General features: G+C 34.9%; 2 protein-coding genes across 2 annotated transcripts in view; one reads left to right on the top strand and one right to left on the bottom strand.

The window, feature by feature from the left end:
- The window catches only part of LOC127520219 (uncharacterized), a 101,105-nt gene that overhangs the window by 7,423 nt on the left and 66,438 nt on the right, over positions 1-27,244 (bottom strand). The window contains exons 36-48 of the mRNA XM_051908162.1: positions 16,381-16,479; positions 13,084-13,159; positions 12,233-12,292; positions 11,105-11,209; positions 9,979-10,063; positions 8,710-8,905; positions 6,787-8,614; positions 6,072-6,242; positions 3,135-3,308; positions 2,772-2,942; positions 2,163-2,336; positions 1,217-1,390; positions 214-387 (exon numbers count right to left, since the gene is read on the bottom strand). Of these exons, the coding sequence (XP_051764122.1) occupies positions 214-387; positions 1,217-1,390; positions 2,163-2,336; positions 2,772-2,942; positions 3,135-3,308; positions 6,072-6,242; positions 6,787-8,614; positions 8,710-8,905; positions 9,979-10,063; positions 11,105-11,209; positions 12,233-12,292; positions 13,084-13,159; positions 16,381-16,479 (3,487 nt within the window). The remainder of the gene's footprint in view (positions 1-213; positions 388-1,216; positions 1,391-2,162; positions 2,337-2,771; positions 2,943-3,134; positions 3,309-6,071; positions 6,243-6,786; positions 8,615-8,709; positions 8,906-9,978; positions 10,064-11,104; positions 11,210-12,232; positions 12,293-13,083; positions 13,160-16,380; positions 16,480-27,244) is intronic.
- On the top strand, positions 20,682-27,025 carry LOC127519762 (zinc finger protein draculin-like). Its single transcript, XM_051907295.1, has 2 exons — positions 20,682-20,897; positions 24,126-27,025. The coding sequence occupies exons 1-2, from the start codon at positions 20,867-20,869 to the stop codon at positions 25,619-25,621; spliced, it is 1,527 nt and encodes a 508-aa protein (XP_051763255.1). The 5' UTR covers positions 20,682-20,866; the 3' UTR covers positions 25,622-27,025.

Raw genomic sequence — 27,244 nt, 5'->3', positions numbered from 1 at the left:
AAGCATAACTAGGATTTGAGGATACTAGTTACAACACACATCTGAAGCCATCTTCACTCAAAAAAAGTTGCATTATCAATGTATCTTCAGATAGTAAAGTGCAAGAAAGTGCAGTGTTATACATGATGCAACTTAGGTACTGTTGTCTTAAAATAAATAAATAAACTGAACTTTAAACACATTGTAGCCGCTGTACAGTATAATGATACTAACTCTAGCATTTTTAGCTTGCACTGTAAATTCATCAGTAGATCACATATGTTTTCAGCTCCAGAGTCTCCAAGTTTATTCCCGCTCAAGTTCAGCTCTCTCAGGTGTGATGGGTTTGATTTTAGAGCTGAAGTCAGAGCAGAACAACCATCATACGTCATATCACAGTATCTTAACCTACATTGGGAGAAATGAGACAAACAAACACTTCATTATGTTTCATTGAAATATCATCTTTTTCATGTACACTCCTGTGCAAAAAACAATGGGCTAAGCCCAAAATAGCTAAACACCAAGCTTTTAATCGTCCTAACCACAAATTATTGGTTAGGAAATTAGCAAAAATTTAAGCAAATGCACTACTTAAAGCTATTTCAGAAAAACACCAAAGTTTTTTCTGTTTTTGGCAGAATATGGTAAGTTTGGTGGTTTAGCAGAGTTGTGTGGATTGATGAATCACCATGAAGCAAGGGGCTCCAGAGCGGTGTCTTTGAAGATCTGGTGAGAAATATAATAAGAAATGCATCTCTACCGTAAAGCATGGAGGAAGATGTGTCACTGTGTGGAGAGCCTTTTTAGTTGTTTGCCAAAGTTGTTATCTTTCAACAAGGCATTGTTTCTGCCCAAATTACAAAGACAACAAAAAAGTGGCTTGAGAAGTCCATCAGGGTCATGTTTTGACCTGGCTAGAACCCTATAGTGAATATTTGGTCTCGAATAAAACTCAAACGACCTGGGAGACATTTTTCAACTACTTGAAACTATTTTAATGTTTGAAACCATTAACATTGAGTGGAACAACACTGACTCCTCTTCCTCTAAAAGCTGTCTGCAAGTTTACCCATATGGCTTAAACATTTAAGGAAAACAACTGGAAAGGCTATTTCAAGCGAAGTTACTTTATCTAAAGTATTTGTGCAATTCTTGCTAATTGCCTGACCAGTGATTTAAAATAAATATGGTTAAGACCATTAAAAGACCAGGAATGTAGTTGAATGTTCCTCACCTCAATCTCTCCAGGTTACAGTGTGAATCTTTCAGTGCATCACATAAGTGCTTCACTCTTGTGTTTTTTAGTTCATTCCCACTGAGGTCCAGCTCTCTCAGCTGTGATGGGTTTAAACGCAGAGCTGAATTCAGGAGGTAACAATGTTTTTCTTTAATACTGCATCCACACAGCCTGAAGACAGAAAGAGAAAGGACAATGGCTCAGATCTATGATTACCAAATCCAGCCAATTTTTAATTGCAAAATAAACCCTGACAGGGTGATCAGGACCCTGATTATTTTATGTCTCTTTATTTATTGTAGCAGCAGATACGAATCTCATTGTATTAAATTATTTCATTTTTCTTAATTTCCAGTGTGTAATATTTAGGAGGATCTATTGACAGAAATGCAATATAATATACATAACTATGTTTTCAGCTGTGTAGAAAATAGACAATTATGTTTTTATTACCTTAGAATGAGCTATTTCTATCTACATACACCGCGGGTCCCCTTACATGGAAGTTGCCATTTTGCGGCGGCATGTTTCTACAGTAGCCCTAAATGGGCAAACTGCTCTACAGAGCGTGTTTCGTCACTATGTTGTTGTTCTTCTTCCTTGGTGTTTAGAGGCAGCTTGCATCGTCACCATGTTAAATACGCACAAATAAGAAGAATACGACGTAGTAGTAGCAGTCGTCGTTGTCTGGTTTATTAGAAGCAGAGACTGTTCTTTGTTAGAAGTAAGAAGAAACCTTATTGCTTGACTGGCTACTTTCTTCTGTCTCAGACGACGACGTCTTTGTCCTTGGTCAGCCACTGTAGCTACTCTATGTGCTTCAAAAGGGAGGAGTGAGCAGTGCAATTCGCAACCTAGATGCCGATAAAATTTACACACTGCACCTTTAAAGACACTGTGTGTAAAACACACTTTAACTACTGTACAGTACAATGTTACTAACTCTAGTTTTTTCAGTTTGCATTGTGGGTTCATCAGTAGATCACAGATGTTTTTCACTCCAGAGTCTCCTAGTTTATTCCCACTCAGGTCCAGCGCTCTCAGGTGTGATGGGTTTGAGTTCAGAGCTGAAGTCACTGCAGAACAACCTTCATCTGTCATATCACAGTATCTTAACCTACATTGGGAGAAATGAGACAAACTCTTCATTCTGTAAAGTTATAGCATCTTCACAACAAACATACAAACAGACAGAGAATGAGATTATCTTTTTTTTCACCAGATAACAAAATACATCACGAAGATGAAGAATTTATTTACAAGTTTAAAGTGAACTGGGACTCTTTACAATAGATTGAGAATAAAGGCTGTGAGATATTGAGCATAAAAGTCATTCTTCGCTCAGGGGTAAAAAGTTCAAAACAGCTAAGCAGCGGTATACTGATGCAAATATTCAGATGCCTCTCACACCACTGGTTAGTTTACACATTCACTTCACATCAAGAACAGGTTTTTCCTTGTCAGTGTCAGCCTTGGTTTGCTCACTGGGGCAAAAACACAACGCATTTCCCTAAGTCTAAGAATGTTCTGGTAAATAATGTGAAATACTCACTGAAGTGTGTTCAGTTTACAGTGTTTATCCTGCAGCAGAGCAGCGAGCTTCATCACATTTGAGTCTCCTAGTTCACGATCACTCAGATTCAGCTCTCTCAGGAGTAACAGATTTTTACCCACAATTCCTCTCACATACTGACACGCTTCATCTGCAGCAGGACTCAAAAACCTGCAGAAAGGAAGATGAAACAGGATTCAGTTCTCAAATAAACTGAGAATTAAAAAACAAACGATGGGGAAATAAAGTGTTAAATGTTTTATCTTGAATTTACTTTGATGTAACATTGTATTAGTGAAATAATATTTCTATAAATAATTTACTTGCATATCATTTATTTTGTATCATGTCACCATGTCTCACCTCAGTGTCTTCAGCTGACAGGTTGGATTCTGTAGTAAATCACTGAGCTCCTTCACTCCTGACTGTCCAGGATCATTTCCTGTGAGATCCAGCTCTATCAGGTGTGATGGGTTTGATCTCAGAGCTGAAGCCAGAGCTTTATAACCTTCTTCAGTGATATTGCATTTTGAGAGTCTAGAAGAAGAATGCAAATGTAAATGTAGGTTTGTTTAGCTGATTAATCAGTTATTCTAGAAATCCCCTGAACATTGTAAATCCCTAAAGTGAATTATATTTTATTCCTTGTACAAATTAATTAAAAGTTATTTGCAAATCTAAAACTGACAACTGAATATGGAGGCAAACAAAAAGCCCAGGGAACTTTTATATGGTAGACAACAACTTACCTGAGAATCTCCAGTTTACAGTCACTTTCAAGGTTTCTATCATCTAAAACTCTACAGGTGTGAAAGTCTTTGATCTGAATGATCAGCAATGTACAAGTAAATGTACCTCAGAATGGAACACATGCCATGATGATGATTCATTGCAATAGAGCAATGAATAATCTGAGGACAGTGACATACATATTTAACATTTTATGAACTAAATACTCTTTATATGACCCATATCAATGATTGGAAGAATTAATATAATTAAAATGTCTATTATGCCTAATTTATTATATCTTTGTCGATCATCAACTCTCAATCCACCAACTTCTCTATTCAGTGTGCTTAGAAAATTATTTACAAGCTTTATATAGTGCAATAACCATCTTAGAATAAAACTGACATTATCTTAAAAAAAAGGTTGGAATGAAGTTTTGTCTTTTTTGGAGAAACATTACATTCCTCCTGTTACAGCCCCATATGTGGGATTTTTTTTCTTCCTGGAAGGTCAGATTTAGGTTTTAAATATTTAAATCTTGGTTAGGTTGGGATTAGGTAAGGTCTGCGACCAGTGGCTTAGTGCAAATCCTCAGTAGAGATCACGTTCCGGGGAGGTTGGGGTCTTATGGCAGGGCTCGACGCTAAGGATTTTTTTCTACTGGCCACTAACATAACATAACATAAGGAGGTGTGGGTACTTTCACGTCTTCTTGTAATGCAGTTTTCTTTAAAAAAATTGAAGAAAACTGCATTACTAGAGTGGAAATAATTATGGACCAATATGTTGTATAATAATGTGATGCTTCTTTCTCTGCTAACTTAAGTGTATGTTTTGCTGAAGAACAGAATTTTCCGCATATTAATATAAATACCATAAAATATTAGCATTACTCTTTAATAATACGGGACTGCATTCTTTAAAGGAAAAAAATAACAAGATAAAGAAAAACTTTTATTATTTTATTTTTTTGGGTGTGCGATATTGCCAAAAAAATATATCTCAATATTTTTTGAGATTTTATCGATAATGATAATTAGATGATATTTTGCTGAGTGTGTAGGACTGCCATGGACCACTGACTCCTAAAGTTTTTGGATATTCTTCATATTCTGTGTGGTGGTCAGTTCGCAGCAGTGACAGAAATTGTCTTTTCCAATAAGTTTAAATTGATTTTTACTTTTTTAAAGCAATTTTTTCTAAACTAATTAAATGTATGCATCATCTTTTGTGTCAAATTCTTGCATGTAATCAGTAGTTCAGTTAGCGTAATAAGACACAATAGGGCTGTTACCAATCAAATGAAATCAATATAAACAAAATTCATCTTTGCAATGCAGAGGAAACAGAGAAGCTGCATCTGAAGTGGCATTTAGATGCATTTACACAGTTTAATGCAGCTCAGAGTGGACATCAATTAATTTCACCTGCAGTTACAAATGCATAAATAATGTTTTTATTTTTTAAACATAAAATATTGAATATTGATAATTGAAATTATTTTAAAAATGAAAAGATACTTTAAATGTGAAACTAAAACCGCAAGTAGGTGGCAGCAAGTCACTATTAATGAGTAAGTCATTGATTCAACCGATTCATTCAAACAGCTGATTCATTCAGAAACAAAGCATTTGACTGCCTTAATGAGTGAGACATTGAATCATTCTTTCAACCGATTCGTTCAAAAAAGTGGATTCATTCAGTAAGGAAACACTTGTTTCCCAGAGACACAAAACAATGCTGTGGCTTTGTTTGGAACCATTTTCGTTGGCGAAAAACAGGCAACATGTCTAAACTTTAAGTAACTTATTATTAACTTCTTGTTTATTGAACTGTTGTATAAAATTGATATCACATTTGTTATCATGCTGATATTTGGAGAAAAAACGGCATTCTTTACGTGATACTGGTTAACTATATTAAATGATATAAATATAAAAGACATACTGTGACATTTTTGCCCCTTATCTTGAATTTTGGGGGGATTCTAAATGCATTTTAATAGACTAGATCACGCAGAGAAAATATGCACTCTACATTCGCACACGCACTCGTCTAACCTACTAGACTACATCACAGAATGTATGCATGCACTATTGGTGTGTTTTTGTTTCCTTTTTGTAAAATGAGGGACATACTCGATAATGTCAGATTATTAAAACAACAATTAGATATTACTGTACATAGACGATATAGGCCTATATATTGCACACCTCTACGATGCAACACTGGCCCGATTGGGCAAGTGAAAGTTCTGCCAATTGTCCCGAGCATCGTCCATGCTGGGACCGGGCCATTGGACAGTCCTTATTGTCGAGCCCTGTATGGGTTTGGAACGACTAATTTGGAATGAGTGTTAATAATCAGAATTTTTACTTTTGGGTGAACTATCCCTTTAAGGATTTTGCATACTGTCCATATGATGGAAAAATTGAAAATTTATCATGTCTATTTAATGTACATTCAAAAAATACAATCCCATATATACATTTTCTAAATCATATCTTAAAGAAATCACTTTCAGTTTTGCTTGAGCTCAATTTTTTTGTCTGTTGTCACACAACTTACCTCAGTATCTCCAATTTACACTTCATATTCTTCAGTCCACTGCAGAGCAGCTTCACTCCTGAATCCTGTAGATTATTATTGTTCATGTTCAGCTCTTTCAGATTGGTATCTGATCCAAGAACTGTTGCCAGAGCTGAACAGCTTTTGTCTGTTAAATTACAATCATTTAGTCTACAAAGGGAATAAATTACATAACAGAATTAGACTGAATATAATACATTTGCTAAATACAAATATTAAATATATGTTCCACCTATTAAAAACTAATATTATTACAAACTTGCTAAATAAAACAAATAATAACTTTAATAACAATAAGTTATACATTTGAAAGTGCTAACTTTATCATGACTTGAGGTGTAGAATCTGGACGTTAATAATTTGAGCATTAAGATTTATAAGAGTGTATGTCCTCTATATAAAAAAAATCGAAGAAAACTGCATTACTAGAGTGGAAAAAATTATGGACCAATGTGTTGTATAATAATGTGATGCTTCTTTCTCTGCTAACTTAAGTGTATGTTTTGCTGAAGAACAGAATTTTCTACATATTAATATAAATACCATAAAATATTAGCATTACACTTTAATAATACGGGACTGCATTCTTTAAAGGAAAAAAATAACAAGATAAAGAATAACTTTTATTATTTATCTGTGCAGATAACTATGTTTACCAGATGAGGGAAAAACTTGACTTTGTTAAATGACTTACAGAGCTCTTTTGGAGGTTTTGATGACTGCCGATAGTCTAATGAGACACTCATCTGATTTCTTGAATTTCTGAAGCTCAAACTCCTGTAGCTCTTCCCCTGATGTCAACAATACAAAGGCCAAAGCAGACCACTGGGCAGGTGAAAGGTCACCATATGAGAGACTTCCTTTGTTAAGGTGGGTCTGAATCTCTTTCACTAGAGTTTGATCATTCAGTTCAGTCAGACAGTAGAACAGATTGATGGATCTCTCTGGAGACAGATTATCTTCAAATTTCTTCTTGATGTACCAAACTATTTCCTTTTTGCTCTGGTCATTGTCGTCTTGCTGTGTCAACAGACCTTGTAAGAGTCGCCGATTGGACTGGAGTGACAGACCGAGGAGGAAGCGAAGGAAAAGGTCCAGGTGTCCATTGTCACTCTCAAGCGCCTTGTCCACTGCAGTCTTGAGCAAATCAATCATGGTTTCATTTTTGTTTTCTTGTTCTATAGACTTTTGATCAAATGCACTTTTCTTGTTGATGTCTTGAAACAGATGTGCATAAAGGGCTGCAACAAACTCTTGAATACTCAAGTGAACAAAGCAGTACATGGTTCCAAAAATGATCCCTGTTTCCTCCATAAAGATCTGGGTACACATGCCTGAACACACTGATGCCTTATAGACGTCAATACCACAGGCTTCCAGGTCTGTGTCATAGAAGATCAGGTTGTTTCTTTCCAGCTGATGAAATGCCAGTTTCCCCAGTGAAAGGATGGCATCTTTATCCCAGGAAACATCTGGTGAGTATTTTCCATCATACTTCCGGTGGCTCTGCTGGATCTGAAAGCGGAGAAATTGTGTGTACATTTGTGTCAGCGTCTTGGGAGTGTCTTCAGTATTTGATTCCTGCAGTGTTTTAGAGGCATCATCAGCCTGATTGTTTTTCACATAATTTCTTTTCTCCTCCAAAATGTTCTGGAGAACAGTGGCTGAAATCCAGCAGAAGACTGGGATGTGGCACATGATAAAGAGACTCTGTGATTTTTTAACATGATCAATGATTTCATTGGCCATTTTCTCATCAGTTAATCTTTTTCTAAAGTATTCCTCCTTTTGTGCATCATTGAATCCTCTTATCTCTGTCAGCCGGTCGATACAGTCAGGAGGAATCTTACTGGCAGCTGCTGGTCTGGTAGTGATCCAGATGAAAGCAGAAGGAAGCAGATTTCCCTTGATGAGATTTGTTAGGAGAACATCCAGAGAGGCTGGTGCTGATACATCACGCCACGTCTCATTACCATCAAAGTTTAGAGGAAGTCGACATTCATCCAATCCATCAAGGATAAACAGGACTTTGAATTGATTCCTTCTTGTTAGGTTCAGTCCTTTTGTGTCTGGGAAAGACTCACTTATTAGGCTCATCAAGCTTTGTGTTTCTTTCTCCTTTAAGTTCATCTCCCGAAAAGGAAGAGGAAATATGAAGCTGATATCTTGATTTTCTTTTCCTTCAGCCCAATCCAGAATAAACTTTTGCACAGAAACAGATTTTCCAATGCCAGCAACTCCTTTTGTCAGTACGGTTCTGATCTCCTTGTCTTGTCCAGGTGCTTCAAACAAACTTTTGGATTCAATTGGTATCTCTTGTGAGTCAAGACGCCGGGAAGCCACTTCAATCTGTCTTACCTCATGTTCAGTATTGACCTGTTCACTACCACCCTGAGTGATATAAAGATCTGTGTAGATGTTATTCAGAAGAGTGGAGTCACCATGCTTTGCAATTCCTTCAAACACACATTGGTACTTATTCTTCAGGTTGCATTTAAGCTGATGAATGAAGGCCAGCTCATCTAAACACCCAAATAAAAATACAGATATTTTTTATATTAATTTTCTCTCCTACATTTAAAAGTGACAATCTGACAGATGTTAATGAGTCTCTTACCTTCTAGAGTATCAGCAGCTTCATCTTGCTTCATCTCTCTCAGGTAGTGTAGTGTGAGATCAAGAGCTGCTTCTTTGATACTGCATCTATTCTCATTAAAGTCCTTCACAAAATATTGTGTGTTCTCTTTTTGTAATATTTTCTTAAACATTCCCAGCTCATTCTTCAGAAACTTGATTATTTTGCTCTCAAGATCCTAAAAACAAAGCAAGAAAAAAGAAACAGAACAACAAAATGTAACCAAATCTTACACCATTTTTTGGTCAAAACTATTTATTCAGTAATTAAAAATGTATATAAAAAAATCCAGCCAAAAGACAAACATATTAATCAGCTGTCATTTTTTACAAGTAAAAGAATACATATTTTTTAAAAGTTTCATTTTTATTTTTGGGGCTCTTAAAGGGTTAGTTCACCCAAAAATGAAAATTACCCCATGACTGAAGCCCAAAAAAGTGCAATTATCCACCATAAAAGATACACACGGCTCCGGGGGGTTAAAAAAAGGCTTTCTGAAGCAAATTGATGCATTTGTTTAAGAAAAATAGCCATATTTAAAATTAAAAACTAAAATAACTAGCTCCTGAACAGACAGCGCATCGATTTATGGCGAAAGAGTGAACTCTGACCCGACGCGTGACTATTGACGAACGCGGAAGCGTAGAAGAGAGAGCAAACCAAAACAACGGTCACTAATTAGAAGTCTAAAATAATAATTTTTAAAGAGAAATGTTGGAGGATTTCTATTTGTATGAACAGCAAAAGGCGTCAAAGCTTACGTTACTCCTACATCGCGTTAGGGGTACAACCATCTGCCGGAAGCTAGTTATTTTAGTTTTTAAAGTTTTAAATATGGATATTTTTCCTACACAAACGCATTGTTTAGCGTCAGAAGGCCTTTATTAATCCCCCCAGAGCCGTGTGGATATCTTTTATGATGGATGGATGCACTTTTTTCAAAATCTCATCCTATATTCACTGCCATTATAAAGCTTGGAAAAGCCAGGACATTATTTAATATAACTCCGATTGTATTCGTCTGAAAGAAAAACGTCATATACAACTAGGATGGCTTGAGGGTGAATAAATCATGGGGTAATTTTTGGATGAACTATCCCAGCCTCACATGCTTGACACACAAGGAATTAGAAAATAAATTTCTATTGAGTATTTTTGAGAGGATGCTTTGTACAATAACCTATTGTTTCTTTTTGTTTTTTGTTTTTATGTTATTAATAAAAAACATTCAGGAAAATGTGTTTTTCCTACCTGGAAGATCCACGGGAGATTGTCTTTGAAATTCTTGTGGTTCCTGTGAGTCTGGAAATCTGAATCTAATGACTCATACTGAATGCTATTAATAAATAAAATAAAATAAATAAAATAAAATACTACATTTTCAAGCAAAATATAAGAGAAATCAAATTTTTTTAACAAAGGGTAAAAGAAAGCATTAGTTGTTTAAGTTCACATTGTTAAATGGTATTTTGAGTTCAATTTTGAGTTAAATTTTTCCATTTTGAGCTTTAAATGATGAATAGATTTAATTTTGGGTTTTATTCACATATAAACATCGATCAAAAGACATAAATAAAGCACATAAAATATTGTCAACTGCAGCTCAGCCTCACATGCTTGACACACAAGAACAAATCTCACTGGTTCTCACGCATCAAGCATGCACATTTGAACCTCCATTTACTATATTTGATGTGCTCTATGTATGAGCGTTGATCAATGTTTATATGTGAATAAAATCCTAAATTGAATCTGTTCATCGTATAAAGCAGGGGTGGGGAACGTTGATCCTGGAGGGCCATTGTCCTAAAGAGTTCAGCTCCAACCCTAATTAAACACACCTGAAGCTAATCAAGGTCTTCAGGATTACTAAAGTTACAGACAGATATATATATATATATATATATATATATATATATGCACACTAACTATAAGGTTGAACTATAAGGTTTCGTGATAAATACTCACTGAAATATGTTCTAACACATGAAGTACCCTATAGTAGACATGTGAGCCTGATCTTTCACTAATGACACAAAAAGCAGAGAGAGAAAAAACACTTTACTACAGAAGATTCTTCAGTCTCATTTCTAGAGCTTTGGTGTCATTGCAGTACATAGCCAAACATTTGTCCATCTCATGGCCATACAGATGTATGTATGTATGTTTGGTTGCCTGGTGTCTTTCCATGGTGAATTTATGTCTAGAGACTACCTGTGTAATTGTATTAATGGAAAGTAGCTCTAAAGTTCATTAGAGAGAAGCAGCTTACCAGGAATCATGTTCTTAGATTAATTGTTTAACTTAGTCAAGTTATATCACATACACCACAGTGGAGAAATTTGCTAATGCAGGGCTATAAAGAATAACGACATACCTTTTGGTAGATGATGGTGTTTTCTCACCTAAGTCCGGTGGTTTATCTTTTGAACAGTCACTCTTCACAGTCACAGAGCTGGACACATGTGAGCCTGATCTCTCCCTAATAACACAGAGCACAGAGGGAAAACACTTCATTACAGGAGATACTTTGATAATAATTTGGTAATTAAAAGCAGTATAGCTGTTCATTTGTCCTTCTTATAACCAGTGTTGGGGAAAGTTACTTTTTAAAGTAATGCATTATAATATTGTGTTACCCCCTAAAAAAGTAACTAATTCTGTTAGTTACTTTTTATGAAAAGTAATGCATTACATTAGTTTTGCGTTACTTTTTCTCACCTGGGCTGGGCTTGCTTGTTTGTTTTTTAATAACAACAAAAAAGTTATATTTTTGGCAAATGTTAAGGCCCTTTCACACCAAAAGTGAAATAAATAAACCTCAGGCTGAAGGAAATGCATATTTACACTTGCACAAATCATATTTTGTTACTTTTTGTTCTGCCACAATATAAATGGCCCCTTTGTCATCTGTGCAAGTAGAGCAAGGAAAAAAGGCACACTAGCTATTTCCTGCATTCCACTACTTGACTCTAGACAAGTTTCCTGCCTACATCCTTCCTCGATGTTTATCTTTGACTTCTATAGATTCTTCTAAATAGAATTTATTCTAGACTTGGGTTTCAAGATTTTCCCCTGTCACCCACATCACCTACTTTAGTCTCAGGTGAAGAGATTTAGAATTGCAAGTGGTTTAACACAAAATATGTCTTGGTCTGAGACTTCATCCTAAAAACTGATTAGGCCTGAAACAAAGGACGGATGGGTAAATTATACAATTTCCAGAGCAATTTCCACTTCATTGAAAACATGTGGTTTTAAAATGTTGCAAAAGTGCATCCAGATGCGTATCACTATCCGAAAAGAAAGTATCACCTAAAGTACTAAAAACAAACTAACATAGTAACTAGTTTTTTAGTACTGAGTGTACTTGAACTATGTGCAGTGAATGAAAGGCTGAGAAAAGAGACAAAAAGCTTAGTCTCAAAACATCGACAGCCATGGAAAAACCTCAGTACATTACTTAGTTATTAACTTAAACATTGTCTATAAAGAGCAGTCTTACCTCTGTTTCTCTGAGAGACTCGTCTCAGAGGGAAAGACTTTTCCTCGTGCCTCTGACATACTGCAGAAAAGCAATGTCAAAAGAGATCTGGAGATGACAGTATGTTACCAAGATAACAGTTATACAGTTATTCAAAAAGAAAAATTACTAATGTTGAGTTAGCCGAATATATATAACTCAGTTTGGCTTTCATATCCTCAAAACTCTACACATAAGTAAATTGCAAAGCAGGGAATAAACATTATAAACACTGACTGAACCTTTTATTACTTTCTGTAATGCAGTTTACATGATTTTGCTCAACTGGATAATTACCTGGATAAATTATAGTTCTTTTCATGTGTCACTTGATCATTGCTTCAAGTTCACAATCTAGCCTTCTACTATTTTCTAAAAATAACTGAATAATTGAGGTTAATAATGTTCACATACTAGAATATTTAATGAATTAGGCTACTATGTGAAACAAATATTCTATTTAGTCACCGCTGATTTTCCTTACATATTTCTTTGACAAAAACTAAATACATGAATGCACACTCACCTTGAAATCTAACGGTCTGATTTAAAAATGCTTTTGATTTTGCATAATCACAAACCAACAGTCTGAAATGAAAAAGGAGAAAATGGAGGAAAGCAAAACATTCAGTAACGTATTATTTGTTTTCAGTACCCTAGCGTTTTTCAATAAATCTCATGTTTTAATATCTGTGGTCGAACTGATTTCTAGCAGATTCTGAACCTGAATAAAAATAGGCTTACTCTAACTTCGAATTTAAATCACAGCTTACATATATCACATTACTACTGTTTCACCAAATAACTGTAATCGAGGAAGAATAAAAACTTACGTGCAGCCTTGCCCACTAAGAGAATTTAGAAGAATTTGAAACACGTTCAATGTTTTTCTGTCTTTTGCGTTTGTTGCTTGTCACGTGGTACGATTCCAAAACAAAAAAGCCCATACCTCACATGTTCGTAAATAAAACGAATGAACGAGTGTGAATAAACAAAAATAAATTTTATTTTGTGAGCAATTTGTTACTATGAGGAAATATTGTACATAGTCGTTACATTTATGCATAAATTGCTTATTTAATTAAATTATATTACCGACTTACAAATGAATCAAATCAGTTAATAAGTAGACTAAATGTAATATTTATATCTAGTTAATATGCATAATTAGCGATCCCAGTCTAATAATGATAATTAATCTGTACACTTGCCAGGGAAAGTCTCAGTGGTGATGATCAGGGAATATGGTGGAGCACAGAGAGGAAAAATGGATCACAACAAGAATAGCAATCATGCACAGAGCTGTACTATAGTTCTGCCGAGGATTTGGGCTAGTGGCATGGCCTGCGTCTCAATGTGCATCCAAATAGTATGTGACATGAGTAATATTCAATACTATGTAGGGCGGATAAGAAGGATATTATGCACACTAAAATTGTTGCTTGTGCATTACATTATGTGATGGTGTGTTGACCTCTAGTGGTAAGCTTGAGAAACCGCAGATGTCACTTTTTCAGCAAACTTTTTCAGCAAACTTTGAGCAGGAGAATCTCTGCATCTACTGCTGTATCTCCAGTAGCTGGCTACTGCTTTAATGAACTCTTCAAACAGAATAAAATTAAGTTCTTATTTGTGTATTTACAATATGCCAAAACATAACAATACAAGAGAAGATTAAAATACCTAAACAAAAAGCATTAAAAAGACTACTTGTGAAAGTGAAAGCACATAATAATGGGTACTTAAATTCTGCCAACTGGCAATACTAAAGATTACTGGGCTATATATATTCTGTTTATAAAATGTAATAGAAATAAAATGTAAAACATAATATAATATGACATATATAAATACACAATTAATTTTCATTTTAGACTTTGTTTATATAATTTGCACCTTGTACGTCAATTAAAAAAAGTTACAGATAGGTCCATAGAGGAGAAAAATGTCCGTGTCAAAAAACTGTGATAAAAATTTGAAGCTTGGGAGCACAGACTTAAGTTTGGTCAATCTTGTTGAATTAAAAAAAAAAAAAGAAAGAAAGTAAAACAATGACAAAAAAGGTTATAGAGGTTTAAGTTTATGAAATTGATTTATGAACAATATTTTATATAAAATATTTATTCTATGAAACATTTTGAACTTCTTACGTGGTCTGATATGCTGCATTATGAACACTTTGTAAAGATCCATTTTGAGAGTTATATTAGCTGTGTGAACTTTTTCAGTATTATTTATCCAATGTTTAATGGAGTCGCGAGCTTGGGGGCGGGGAGCACAAGCATTTAAAGGTGTACACACACACACCAAATCAGCGCATTTTTAATCCCACCCAAAAACAGGCAGTTAAATAATATAATAAAAAATCTATGGGGTATTTTGAGCTGAAACTTCACAAACACATTTTGGACACCTTAGACTTATATTACATCTTGTGAAATATAGATTCTAGGGGACCTTTAATAACAAATATCAGACATGTCTCACTTAAAAGTCTTCTTCAGCTTCCTGAAGTATGAGCACAATAATGTTCGGTACATGTAAAAACACTTCTACGTTCCTTCATAAAAGAACGTACGAATGAGACTATGAGTTATGAGATGTCATAAAATCGCATCATAAATTGAACAATACAAAAATCATATTACAGCATAATGCTTTTATTTATATCATAAAGCAAAGTGATATAAAAAATAAAACTGTCTTGTTCTTTTGGGAGAAACTCCATCTTTGAGTTAATCTCAATCTCACACTTGAAACCACTGGTGAACTGTGTTCACCGTGACCATTTTGGGTTATGTTTATTTGTCCGCATGATGCATGTTGCAGCTGGTTAGGACAGATTTATATGGAAGCGAACTTTTATTGCTTCACATATTATTGTGTCACATTTGGTGAGGATGCAGGAACGCACTTTAAAGTGCTGGATCCTAACATGAACTGCTTTGATTTCAGACAGACATGTCTGAGTAGAGGAGATGATTGAGTAAAACTCTTCCCACATGGAGGGCAGTGATACGGCTTCTCTCCAGTGTGGATCCTCTTGTGTATTTTCAGAGTTCCAGACCGACTGAATCTCATGTCACAGTGAGAACACTTGGTTTTTCTCCAGTGTGAATCCTTTGGTGCAGTTTCAGTTCACCATCTGTAGCAAAAGTCTTTCCACAATCAAAGCACATATGATTCTTCACACCGCTGTGTCTTTTCTGGGGTTGTTTTAATTGACCCAGCTGACTAAAACTCTTTCCACACAAAGAACAGATGTGAGGCTTCTCATGTGTGTGAACGTTCAGGTGCTTCTTCAGGCAATCTGCCCCAAAAAAGTTTTTACCACATTGATCACAGGTAAATGTTTTTTTTCTCCAGAATGAGAACGGAGGTGTAATTTAAAAATGTTAGACTGTCTGTAACTCTTCCCACATTGATCACATGTAAATGGCTTCCTCTCGGTGTGGATCCTCATGTGTACATTAAGGTTTCCTTGATGTGTAAAAGTCTTCCCGCATTGATCACATGTGAATGGCTTCTCTCTAGTGTGGATTTTCTCATGTGATTTCAGAGAATCTGTTCTACTGAATCTCTCGTCACAATATGAACACTTGTAAGGTTTTTCTCCAGTGTGAATTGTCAGGTGCTTTTTCAGTTCAGCATCTGTAAAAAAGGTCTTCCCACAATCAAAGCACACATGATTCTTCACACCACTCTGTCTTTTCTGGTGTAATTTTAAAGTACTCATCCGTGTAAAACTCTTTCCACACAGAGAACACATGTGAGGCTTCTCCTTTGTATGAATTTTCTGGTGGACTGGTGAAATTTTTTGCTGCACTGATCACAGTTAAATGTTTTTCCTCCAATATGAGATTGCAGATGGGTTTTTAAAGTGCTTACATATGCAAAGCTCATCCCACACTGATCACATGTGTGTGGCTTCTCTCCAGTGTGGATCCTCATGTGTACATTAAGGGCTCCTTTTTGTGTAAAAGTCTTCCCGCATTGATCACATGTGTACGGCTTCTCTTCATTATGACCTCTCATGTGAACTGTAAGACTTTTCTTATATGGGAAACTCTTTCCACATTGAGGGCAAGGGAAATTTTTGTTCGCTCTTCTTCTCCTCAGTAAAAAATTACTTTGAGCCTGTGAGCGACTCAAAGATTTGTCTCCAGTTTTGACATGTTTTTCTTCCACTTCATTCAGTTCATCACTCTCCTCATTCTCTTCCATCAGGTCTAAAATGAAAGGGAAAAAAGGCAAAATTTTCAGTTTAAAATGCAAAAACTTCAAAGCCAGAAATGTGAAGGGAAAGGACATAAAAGTGAAACCTCATGTAATAGCAGAAAGACAATTGATACACAAAAATATGATCTTTCTGATTAATTTTTTCTATAAATTACATCCATGAATTATATAAATTGATCTTCCCATTAGTATTTTTTAAATATAATATCCTCAAAACCCATGTTTTTGTAGTGCTTATTGGATGTGTTTGATCAACTACAATGATCTTATATTTTTTAAAAAACTATACAATAGTGGCATAACTTAAAGGAACACGCCACTATTTTTGAAAATAGACTCATTTTCCAACTCCCTTAGAGTTAAACATTTGAGTTTTACCATTTTTGAATCCATTCAGACGATCTCCAGGTCTGGCGGTACCACTTTTAGCATAGCTTAGCATAGTTCATTGAATCTGATTAGACCGTTAGCATCTCGCTCAAAACTGACCAAAGAGTTTCAATATTTTTCCTATTTAAAACTTGACTCTTCTGTAGTTACATCATGTACTAAGACCAACGTAAAATTAAAATTTGCGATTTTCTAGGCCGATATGGCTAGGAACCATACTCTCATTTTGGCGTAATAATCAAGGAACTTTGCTGCCGTAAACGGTAAAACTCAACTGTTTAACTCTAGGGGAGTTGGAAAATGAGCCTATTTTCAGAAAAAGTGGCATGTTCCTTTAATTCTTTGATCTAAAAACATTTTTCACTAACTAATTTCAAATAACTATTTTGTTATCAATAGCATTGTTCAGTTAACCCTGTTATGACACAACTTTCCTCCTTTCAAAAAATTCCCTTCTTCTCTGAAGGGAATATTCCAGTATTTATTGGCGACTTGCTGTGGGAGGAGCTTCACTGAAGATGGTAGGTGGAGCAGATCTGTAGAAACCGAAAATAAATCAGAAATAAAATTAATGTTTTAATTTTAATGTTTCATTGACAAATTTTAAGCATTTATCAAAATTTAAAGTTAATGAATTTGTTTTTTAACATTCTGTGTATTTCTGTTTTGTCTGTGATTTATCTTTTACTTTCTTTTATCTTCAATATGGACATATTGACAAAGTAATATAGAAAAATATGAATAAGCACCACAATTAAAAGGATCCATTTAAACAAAAAAAAAAAAAAAAAAAAAAAAAAAAAGTAAGAATTAAAATAAAAAAAAACAGAAAACAAATTCTGAAATAAATGTAAAGTTTTGATAGCAACAAATAACACTTCAGTTAAATTAAACTACACTTAGTCGTATAGCTGAGTTTTTGTTACCTAATTTTTAATTTTTTGTTGTTTTTAAATGAAACATTATTTATCACAAACTATAATGAAATACTGATTAATGATAATAGGGTAGTTTCCCTCAGTCTGTTGACAAATGAAACAAGCTTTAAGTGGCAGTTTACAGGTGATTTAAACACATCAGCATAATGAATGAGGTGAAAACAGGAACTATTGACATGATAAAAATGTTTTTTTTTTTTCGTTTTGTTTAGCAGCTTTTTAGCAGCTCTGTAGTGACATACCTAAAACAAACCTTACATGATCAGCAGCAGATCTGACTTTATTGTTTGTGACAGAAAGAGATTATTTGAATCAGGATATATGCTGAAAGACTAGTGCGTGCAGAATTATTAGGTACGTTGATTTTCTGATCATATGTTTTGTTTCCAGGCACATCTTACCAATTCCAAACCACATTAATCTTAATAACTACTATTAATTTTGTATTTGAATTATTTATAAGTGATATATAATTGTTCATGAAGGCTGGAAATGAAAAACGCCTTATATTCAGGTGTGCATAATTATTAGGTAAGTTTCCTTTTACAGTCAAAATGAGCCAAAAAAGAGATTTAACTCAGACTGAAAAGTCAAAAATTATGAAATGCCCATGAGAAGGATGCAATACTAGAAATTTCAGTTAAGGCATGACCATTGGACAGTGAAATGCTCATTGGGTCAGCAGGGTCAGACAAAAACAGGTGGAGAAGACACACGTTAACTGCAAAAGAATTAAGAATTAAGTGTTAATTAAGAAATAAGTGTGAAACCATAACCCTTTTGTCTCCAGCGCCGCCATTTTCCAGAACTGAAACCTACCTGGAGTCTCCAGAAGTAGAAGGTGTCAGGATCTCAGAGACTTAGGTTAGGTAAAGAATCCTAAAAAAATGACCCTCACTTAATAAGAATCACAAGCTGAAGTGTTGGTAGCTACATGAAGACAATGAGGGTTTTTATAGGCTTTAGACAGACAGATTGAGAGTGACTCTTGAAGGACTAGCACCACATCCTCTTGTACCACTGTTTGAAGAATTCATCCTCCAGAATCTGGCAGTAAGTTTTGGGAGTTCATTTTTAGTCCATCTCCTACCCTGAAGTCTGTTTTGAAGAGATGGACTAAAAATGAACTCCGTATAATTTTTATTCTGCTTAAGACAAAGGAAGATCTTTGGCAGAATGTTTGTAACCAAGCAGATATCGCACCCCATTGACTACCATAGTAGGGGAAAAAAATACTATGGTATAATATGTTTTCAGTGGTGTATAAAGACCTTGCATAATGAACCTTTATGTTTTTATCACCTTAGAATGAGCCGTTTCTATCTATATACACTGCGGGTCCCCTTACATGTTAAGTTGCCATTTTGTGGCCTAAACAGACAAGCTGCTCTACAGAGTGCGTTTCATCACTATGTTGTCTTCATTGGTGTTTTTAGAGGCAGCTTTCATCGTCACTATGTTGAATACGCATGAAACAGTAATAGTAGTAGTCATCTGGTTAATTAGAAGCAGAGACCTTTTTGTTAGAAATAAGAAGAAACCTCATTGCTTGACTGGCTACTCTCTTCTGTCTCAGACGACGACATCTTTGTAATAGACAGAACTTTAACATGAATTGAACACAAATGTGAAAACTTGCCATAAAAAACTCACCAAACATCAGTTACAAGCAACAAAGCTAAAGGAACAATGAAATATGAGGTCTATTTATACACAAAGACTAATTAATAAACAGAAACACCTGAGAACAAATAAATGAGAAAACAGAACTGAGAAACACATGACCAAAACAACCAATCAGAAAGGGACACACTACACATGGGGAGCACATGGCAGAGGAGGAAGCAGAAAACATAACCATGCCAAATGACAAAATAAGAGACATGAGAACAAGAACGTGAAACAAACCCAAAACCAAATGTGACAGTGATATTGATATATTTTGTACATTTTATGGTTTACATGCTGAAACATTCTTTCATTTATTTTGGAGTTGTCCTCATTCAGTTTGTTTTTGGTCAGATCTCTGTGCTTTTATTAAGGCTCTCATCATGCCCAGGTTTCAACTGCTTTTTGAAAATGTTTTATTTATTTATTTTTCTCTTATGAGATGTCTTTTCAAAAGGAATATTATTTAATTAATCAATTACTTCTTTTAGCTAAATTTAGTATTAATAAATGTAAATTTGGGGGTAATAAGCATTTGTTTTTAAAATCAGAAGTCCAACAATTCCTAAAACAATATTATCTTTGAAAAAAAAAAAAAAAAAAAAAAAAAGATGTAAAACATTTTCATATTTTTATTTAAATTTATTTATTTATTTTAATTTTTATTATTTTATTTATTTATTAAATCTATTTTATCTATTTTTTCTCAATTTATTTATCTATTTTATCTATCTATTTTTTCTGAATGTATCCCATATATATCTAATTCTTAAAAAAAAAAAAAAAAAGAAAGAAAAAAGAAAGAAAAAAAAGAAAAGAAAAGAAGCCTAAAGTAGTGATGGGAGAAGTTTTAGAGACCACATTCTGGCACCTACTGATCAAAACGGTGTAACAGCGAAACATGCATAAAACACCTTTTACAAACCAAATGTTTGCATGAATGGGTAAATGCAATCTACAAGGCAGCTGCCATTAACTTCTATTATTCCTTAATAGGCCTACTAATGTCTAATTTTAATATCTACAAACTTATAAAACTGACCAGAGATCAGGGAAAAACCATAGACTTCTTCAATGGTTCGCTGCTGGGGGCGATCTCAGTAAATCCGCATCATGATTCATGGGTTAACAGAGATCATCGCCCCCCAGCGGCGAACCATTGAAATTTCGAAACAGTTATGACGTAACGAAGCCTCGTTTACTGAAATCACGTGACATGGGCGGTTTGGTACATAGGTTTGATAGACGCTTCGAACCACTGATTTAAAAAAAGATTCATTCGGAAGGTTTCGAAGCTTCATGAAGCAGCGTCTCGAAAGCGCCAGGAATAACAGAAATCTGCAAAGACTGTGGAAAAAGAAGTGATCCAGAGACCTTCAAAATGAAGCATGAAGATACTGAAGATCAAAGAGGTTGGTGTGATTCTGTGGAACATTAAGGTTATAAAACTTAAAGCAGTTCTTCAGGTTTAATGGTTGTAGTCAGTATAATGTAGCCTAAATGTAAAGATACGTCCATAATATGTAAATTGACGCGAGCAAAGGTTAAGGTTTCTCATTAGAAAATATTTAGGTAAAAGTTAAAATAACTGTTTTAGTATCAAAAGATGGGAATCGTAAAAATTGTATCGATGGCAACCTAGCTGAATGATGATTGGAGTCTGTTATGATATGTTAGTAGCTTAGTTAAAGGGATCGTTGACAAAAATAATAATAATAATAATTTACTAACTTTCATGGCATTACAAATCTGTATGAATTTCTTCTTCTGCATAACACTAACAAAAATCAGTTTCCCCCTCCATACAGTGAAACTAAAGGGATCCAAACATTGACTGATCAACTATGTTTTTCTTTTTGTCCTTTTTTTTTGTGCTTTGCTGTCACAAATGTAACGAAACGATCTTAAGTAAAAGTTTTTAATGTTCTCACAATATACAGCGTTAAATTAAGATAAATAAAGTTTGGTACTACATTAAAAACACATCTAATGCTTACAAGGATACATCTTAAAATATAATTAGAGGTAATAAGCATCAAGCTACATTTCTAAATTTATATGATTATTAAAGTATTTGCTCAAAACGCACTTTAAACCATCATCAAGTTATTGAAATAACCTCTGATTATGATCTAAAGTGGGTTTTGATTCGATAATGGGCAGACATGCATTCTTCTTTGTATGTTTTATAATGATTGAACGCTAAATCTGCTTATCATTTGTCATAAACATCCTTTATTGTTATAAAAAAAAAAAAAATACCACGAGCTGCATAAAAAACACAGAAAACACATCGCCATAATCATATCTGCCTTCATATTTCATCTGTAGAAAAATGTGTCTCTCAAATTTTATAGCCTGTATGGAAGAGCAGGAGATATGATTACATGATTGACAGATCTAAAACACGTTTTTATAATCATAACACTCACGCACATGGAAGAAAATGGACAGTGATCACATAATTCAGTGGAAAATTAATAGAAATGATATATGTATAAAGAACATGTGAGAATAAATCTGTTCTCAGATACCAATAATAATCTCCTCCTGGATACTCTTCTTCGGTGTTTGTTTACAATAGTTTTCGAAACAGCGCCACCATTCTCGCTCTTCTCTGCAACAGCAGCTGCTCCGGGCACGTGATGTAAAGCTCAAATCTAATTGGACGGCCTGTTTCATCGCGGAGCAACGGGGAAAAAATCGACACATGGATCGAAAAAAAAAAAAAAAAAAATCCTCGCTTTCTCCAATAGTTTTTTTTTTTTTTTTTTCATGTTAATGTTATCATATAGATCTCACCTAACTGGATGAAAATTGTCTAAAATGGGATTCACTTCAGAATCTTGTTCACATTGCACATAAAATAACCCAGACACATATGTTCACACCCCTTTGGTATTGCACCCCAATTAAAAAATTCTGGGAAAATGTCACCGAATCACTCTGTCCTTATGGGAATTCACATTCCAATGTCCCCCTCCCTTTGTTCATTAGGTGACGAATCCATAATCAATCTAAACAACATAAATAAGCAGTTACTTTTAGTGGCACCAAGAAAACTATCCTCATGAACTGGAAATCAAGGAATTCCCTACATATTGTATCCTGGAAAAAACTTACTAATAAAATACATCTCGATGGAAACACTAGAACTACACCCCTCCTTGTCATCTCTCATTGCCATCCAACAGTCATAAATCTGCTGACCTTCTTTGTCTGAGACCAACCACAACAGCACACTTCCACTCACACCTATGATTCAGGGGAGGGGATGGGATTAGGAAGAGGTAACAACATTGATTATAATTTAGTCTAGTTACCTACAGTATATTTAACTAAGATCTTGCCTCAGGTCATTAGTGGGCCTGGGTAGGGTTGGGGGGTTTGGTGTGGGTCTTGGGCCTTCCTGCCATCCTCCTGCGCTCTCTTGTCCGGGATTTCCTGCCTTGGCTGGTTCTGCTTTGCATGCCTCGCCTTTTTAATGCATCACACATTAGTTGCGATACATACACATTTGGTAATTAAGAAAGTACACATCCAAAAAAAATCACAAAAAAACAATGAGGTCAAATGTGGCATGTGTGATGACCTGGCCCCTGTCCGGGGGTGGTTCTGCATGGCATGTCCCTCTTTTTTATATGCATCACAAACTACTACATCTACACATTATTTATAATTTTAATAGTTTGAAAAAGGAGGGAGGTACGCTGTAGGCGTGGCATGTGAGTGGTGGCCTAGGGTGGGTGGTGTCCTGGAGGAGGGGTGGAGGGGGGCCTTAGGCCCTGTGCCCTGCAGCGTCTCTCCCTGACACCTTGTTGTGGCATGATATGGATTGGGGTCTAATTTACTGTATGTGGTGGTAACGGATGAATTAGCGCTAACCCTATAATTAATTATTACTATTTTTTTTTTTTTTTTTGCCCTCTACCTTATCCTCGAACCCTCCCCATTTCTTAACAACATTATTATTATTATTATAATTAATGTTATAATTACTATTATTATCATTGTTGTTGATAGTATTTGGTGTCCCTACTGTTTTATTGTTACACTGGTTATATCTGTTATATGTCTGTTAGATATTCCCTGCTTTATATTTAATTCATATGTCCTCACCTTAACACCCAAATACACTCACACACACACACACACAGAGAGACACACACACACACGTACAGGAGTTATTGTACTAGACTTGTACTTACTGTTGGCTGTTAGTATTTGTGTTTATAATGTAAATATTATCACATTCTAAACTTGTTAGTATATGTGTTTGTAATGCATAAAAAAATGATAATAATGTTATTGTTATCGATCTGATAAGAAAATTAGACCGATATATTAAAGCCGAAAATGTATTATTTATTTCAGCTCAGACACTTCAGGTGTGCATTGTTCACCATGATGGTTTTAAATTTCTTGATACAGTGCAACATGTGCAGCACAAATCTGTCATTTAGGTTCTTATAACAAAATTTTGTTAGCTGGGTTTGACATGTAATTCATTTAAAAAAAAAAAAAAAAAAAAAGCATAATTTTGTATAGCAATTGTAGCAAATGTCCTTTCCCTTCACATTTCTTTGACTTTTTTTTTGTGATATACTGAAAATTTAACTTTTTTTAACTTTTCATTTTAGACCTGATGGAAGAGAATGAGGAGAGTGAAGAACTGAGTGAAGTGGAGGAGAAACATCATGATGTCAAAACTGAAGAAAAATCTTTGAGTTGCTCACAGATGGAAAGTAAATTTGAACTGACAAGAGCCAATAAAAATTTTACTTGCTCTCATTGTAGAAAAAGATTCTCATGCAAACAAAGTCTTAAAAATCACATGACAATTCATACTGGAGAGAAGCCGTACACATGTGATCAATGTGGGAAGAGTTTCAGACAAAAAGGGGGCCTTAATAGTCACATGAAAATCCACACTGGAGAGAAGCCGTACAAATGTGATCAGTGTGGAAAGAGTTTCCCATACAAACCGAATCTTAAATGTCACATGAGTGTTCATAGTGAAGAGAAGCCGCACACATGTGATCAGTGCGGGAAGAGTTTCACACAAAAACAAACCCTTAAGTATCACATGAGGATCCACACTGGAGTGAAGCTGCATACATGTGATCAGTGCGGGAAGAGTTTCCCATACAAACTGAGTCTTAAATATCACATGAGCGTTCATAGTGAAGAGAAGCCGCACACATGTGATCAGTGCGGGAAGAGTTTCACACAAAAACAAACCCTTAAGGATCACATGAGGATCCACACTGGAGTGAAGCCGCACACATGTGATCAGTGTGGGAAGAGTTTCAGATTGGCAAGTTCTTTTAAAGTACATCTGCGTTCCCATTCTGGAGAAAGACCATTTAACTGTGATCAATGCGGTAAAAAATTTTTTTACGCAAATTCCCTGAAAAACCACCAGAAAGTTCATACAAAGGAGAAGCCTTACATGTGTTCTCTTTGTGGAAAGAGTTTTTCACAGATGGTTGGTTTAAAATTACACCAGGAAAGACACAGCGGTGTGAAGAATCACATGTGCTTTGATTGTGGGAAGTCCTTTTTTACAGATGATGCACTGAAAAAGCATCAGAGAATTCACACTGGAGAAAAACCTTACAAGTGTTCACAATGTGAAAAGAGATTTGGTCGCTCAGAAACTCTGAAAAACCATGAGATGATCCATACTGGAGAGAAGTCATACACATGTGATCAGTGTGGGAAGAGTTTCAGACTAAAAGGACACCTTAATGTACACATGAAAATCCACACTGGAGAGAAGCTGTACACATGTGATCAGTGCGGGAAGAGTTTCACACATGCAAGCTCTTTTAAATTACATCTGCGTTCTCACTCTGGAGAAAGACCATTTAACTGTGATCACTGTGGTAAATCATGTTTTACAGCATCTTCTCTGAAGGAACACCTGAACATTCATTTAAAGGAGAAGCCTTACATGTGTTCTTTGTGTGGAAAGAGTTTTTCATGGCATAGTGTTTTAAAAAAACACCAGAAAAGACACAGTGGTGTGAAGAATCACATGTGCTTTGATTGTGGGAAGACCTTTTTTACAGATGCTGAACTCAGAAAACACCAGAGAGTTCACAAGAAAACCTTACAAGTGTTTACACATTGACGAGAGATTCAGTCAGTCAGAAAAACTGAAACCACAAGAGAGGATCCACACTGGAGGGAAGCCGTATCGCAAAATGTCTGATTGTTATATATAATTTTTCTTTATGATGTAAATTGAATCATTATGCTTTATTATGAGGTTTATTGTTGTGTACATTTCCGATAATGCATATGTGCCCCTTTTAGTTTATATATATATATATATATCAGTCTTATTATAATCAGGGTCTTTTTATATTCGTAACAATACAAGATATCATATTGTTACAAATATAAGAAAACCCTGATTATAATATGACTCCCCTCTTTCAAAAAGCTTTTTGTTAAAGAAAATTAGGCTTTTTGATGAACATTTTGATAATACTGCATATTTTTCATATAGTAATTTTTTGTATTGGAAGTATGGTAAATACTAGTGAAATGTACCAATGATCACATTTAAAAATAAAAACTTTTTGGCATACCATAAAATAACCTGTAGCCCATCTGAATTATATAACAATTAGGCTATTCATTTCATATATGGTGAAAACATTAGCCTACCAAAATGTCATTGAGTAAAAGTGAAATCTTATAGTAGTTTTGAAATCATGTATGCGGAAAAGTTTGGTCTCGTCAGCGAGGCACGCAAAAATGACAGTCACATGGCTCTTAAGGCCCTTGCACACTAAGAATGAAAACTGTAATGATATAACGATAACTATATATTTGCGTCCACACCAACGAACAATAATAGTCTGTTTTATTCTAAGCTCACACGCTGCAGTTTCAAAGTGTGTACAACATGTTTCTGCTGTTCTTGTTGCATTTACACAGCTTTAACCAGCAGATGTCCTCAGCATGCCTAATCGAATGAATAGCTAGTGTAATCAATCTAATCTAACAGAGAATTTAGCTGACAAAGTCAATATAATGGAATAATTTTCACTGCAACTTCAAAGGAATCAAGACAGTGTTGTCAAAACTAGCACTGGATACCTAAGGTAATTTTATGTTACACTGTTTGCTAGCCTGGCATAATGATTATGCATAATGCACTTCTCACCATTTATTCCGAGGGCATGAACAGTTGTTTTCCATATATCCATTTTCTTTAAAGTATCCTTGAAAAGGGGGTTTGGCTTGTCAAGCAGTGATGGCTTTTTCTGGACCTTGGCGATTAACTTCTCTGCAATTTCCTGCTGGCACACTCGTATTTTGTGCTATGTATTGTTGCGAGTGTATTGTTGACATAGATGTCTAGACCCTGAATATAAGACGAGCCCGTATTTCAGATGCATTTCTAAGAAAAAAACATTGTCTTATTCTGTTATATTCTGAACAATCCGTATTACATGTACAGAATGTTAATGTGCTCACATGTACTTTGGGAAGCTGAATAAAAAGCTATAACACTTTTAAGAAAGACATGTCTGATATTTAACAGGTGTATGTGTAAGACAATCATTTAGCTTTGCAACTGGATTTCTTTCTCTTCTTCTCATGTTTCTTTTTGTATTTTGTAAGCCAAATAAAGAAAGAAATATCTAATTCGTTTTCACTTTTATTTAACTTTCACTTTTATGTTTGTTCACCAACTAATTAAATAAAATTGTTACTCATTTTATAAACAGCTTTTTACTGT

Source organism: Ctenopharyngodon idella, chromosome 10, assembly GCF_019924925.1.
Source record: "Ctenopharyngodon idella isolate HZGC_01 chromosome 10, HZGC01, whole genome shotgun sequence".
NCBI classification, from domain to species: domain Eukaryota; kingdom Metazoa; phylum Chordata; class Actinopteri; order Cypriniformes; family Xenocyprididae; genus Ctenopharyngodon; species Ctenopharyngodon idella.
The sequence above is the reverse complement of the archived record's forward strand: the minus strand, read 5'-3'. Positions and strand labels throughout refer to the sequence as shown.